Below are 566 nucleotides of genomic sequence, written 5' to 3'. Positions count from 1 at the left end.
TTCTGCTCACACCCCCCTCGAGGTCACCCTCAGGTACCTGCAGCTGGGCAGCCGGGAGGTTCACGTCCGCGATCATCTCGGTGCAAGGGTGTTCCACCTGCAGGCGCGGGTTCAGCTCGAGGAAGTGGAAGCTCCCATCCTCGCTGTAGAGGTACTCGACAGTGCCTGCGCTCACGTAACCCACCATCCGGGCCAGGCGGACCGCGCACTGCGGGACAGGCAGAAACCGCCATGGGGAGGAACATCCCCCTGATCCCCCCGCCAGGATCAGAGCCGTTTCTCACTAAAGCTGCCCTAAGACCGGGGCCACCCACCTGCTCCATCACCTCGATGACGGAGGGTGCCGCGATGGTGGTGGGCGCCTCCTCGATGATCTTCTGGTGCCGGCGCTGGATGGAGCAGTCGCGGCCGAAGAGGGAGATGGCGTTGCCGTACTCATCGGCCAGCACTTGCACCTCCAGGTGCCGCGCGTGCTGCGCCAGCTTCATCAGGAAGACGGAGGAACCGGGTGCCTCTGCCTGCACCTGTGGCAGGGGGGGGGGGTTGGGGCCCGGATCCCCCCCCCC

At 66.6% G+C, this 566-nt stretch overlaps 1 protein-coding gene across 1 annotated transcript in view; it reads right to left on the bottom strand.

The window, feature by feature from the left end:
• Positions 1–566, bottom strand: part of LOC104492991 (acetyl-CoA carboxylase 2-like) — a gene marked incomplete at both ends in the record, with an annotated part of 3825 nt that overhangs the window by 746 nt on the left and 2513 nt on the right. Inside the window, 2 exons of the mRNA XM_010135604.1 lie at positions 38–208; positions 315–524. Of these exons, the coding sequence (XP_010133906.1) occupies positions 38–208; positions 315–524 (381 nt within the window). The remainder of the gene's footprint in view (positions 1–37; positions 209–314; positions 525–566) is intronic.

Source organism: Buceros rhinoceros, unplaced genomic scaffold, assembly GCF_000710305.1.
Source record: "Buceros rhinoceros silvestris isolate BGI_N320 unplaced genomic scaffold, ASM71030v1 scaffold26644, whole genome shotgun sequence".
In the NCBI taxonomy this organism is placed as follows: Eukaryota; Metazoa; Chordata; class Aves; order Bucerotiformes; family Bucerotidae; genus Buceros; species Buceros rhinoceros.
This window is presented reverse-complemented; position numbering and strand designations above follow the sequence as displayed.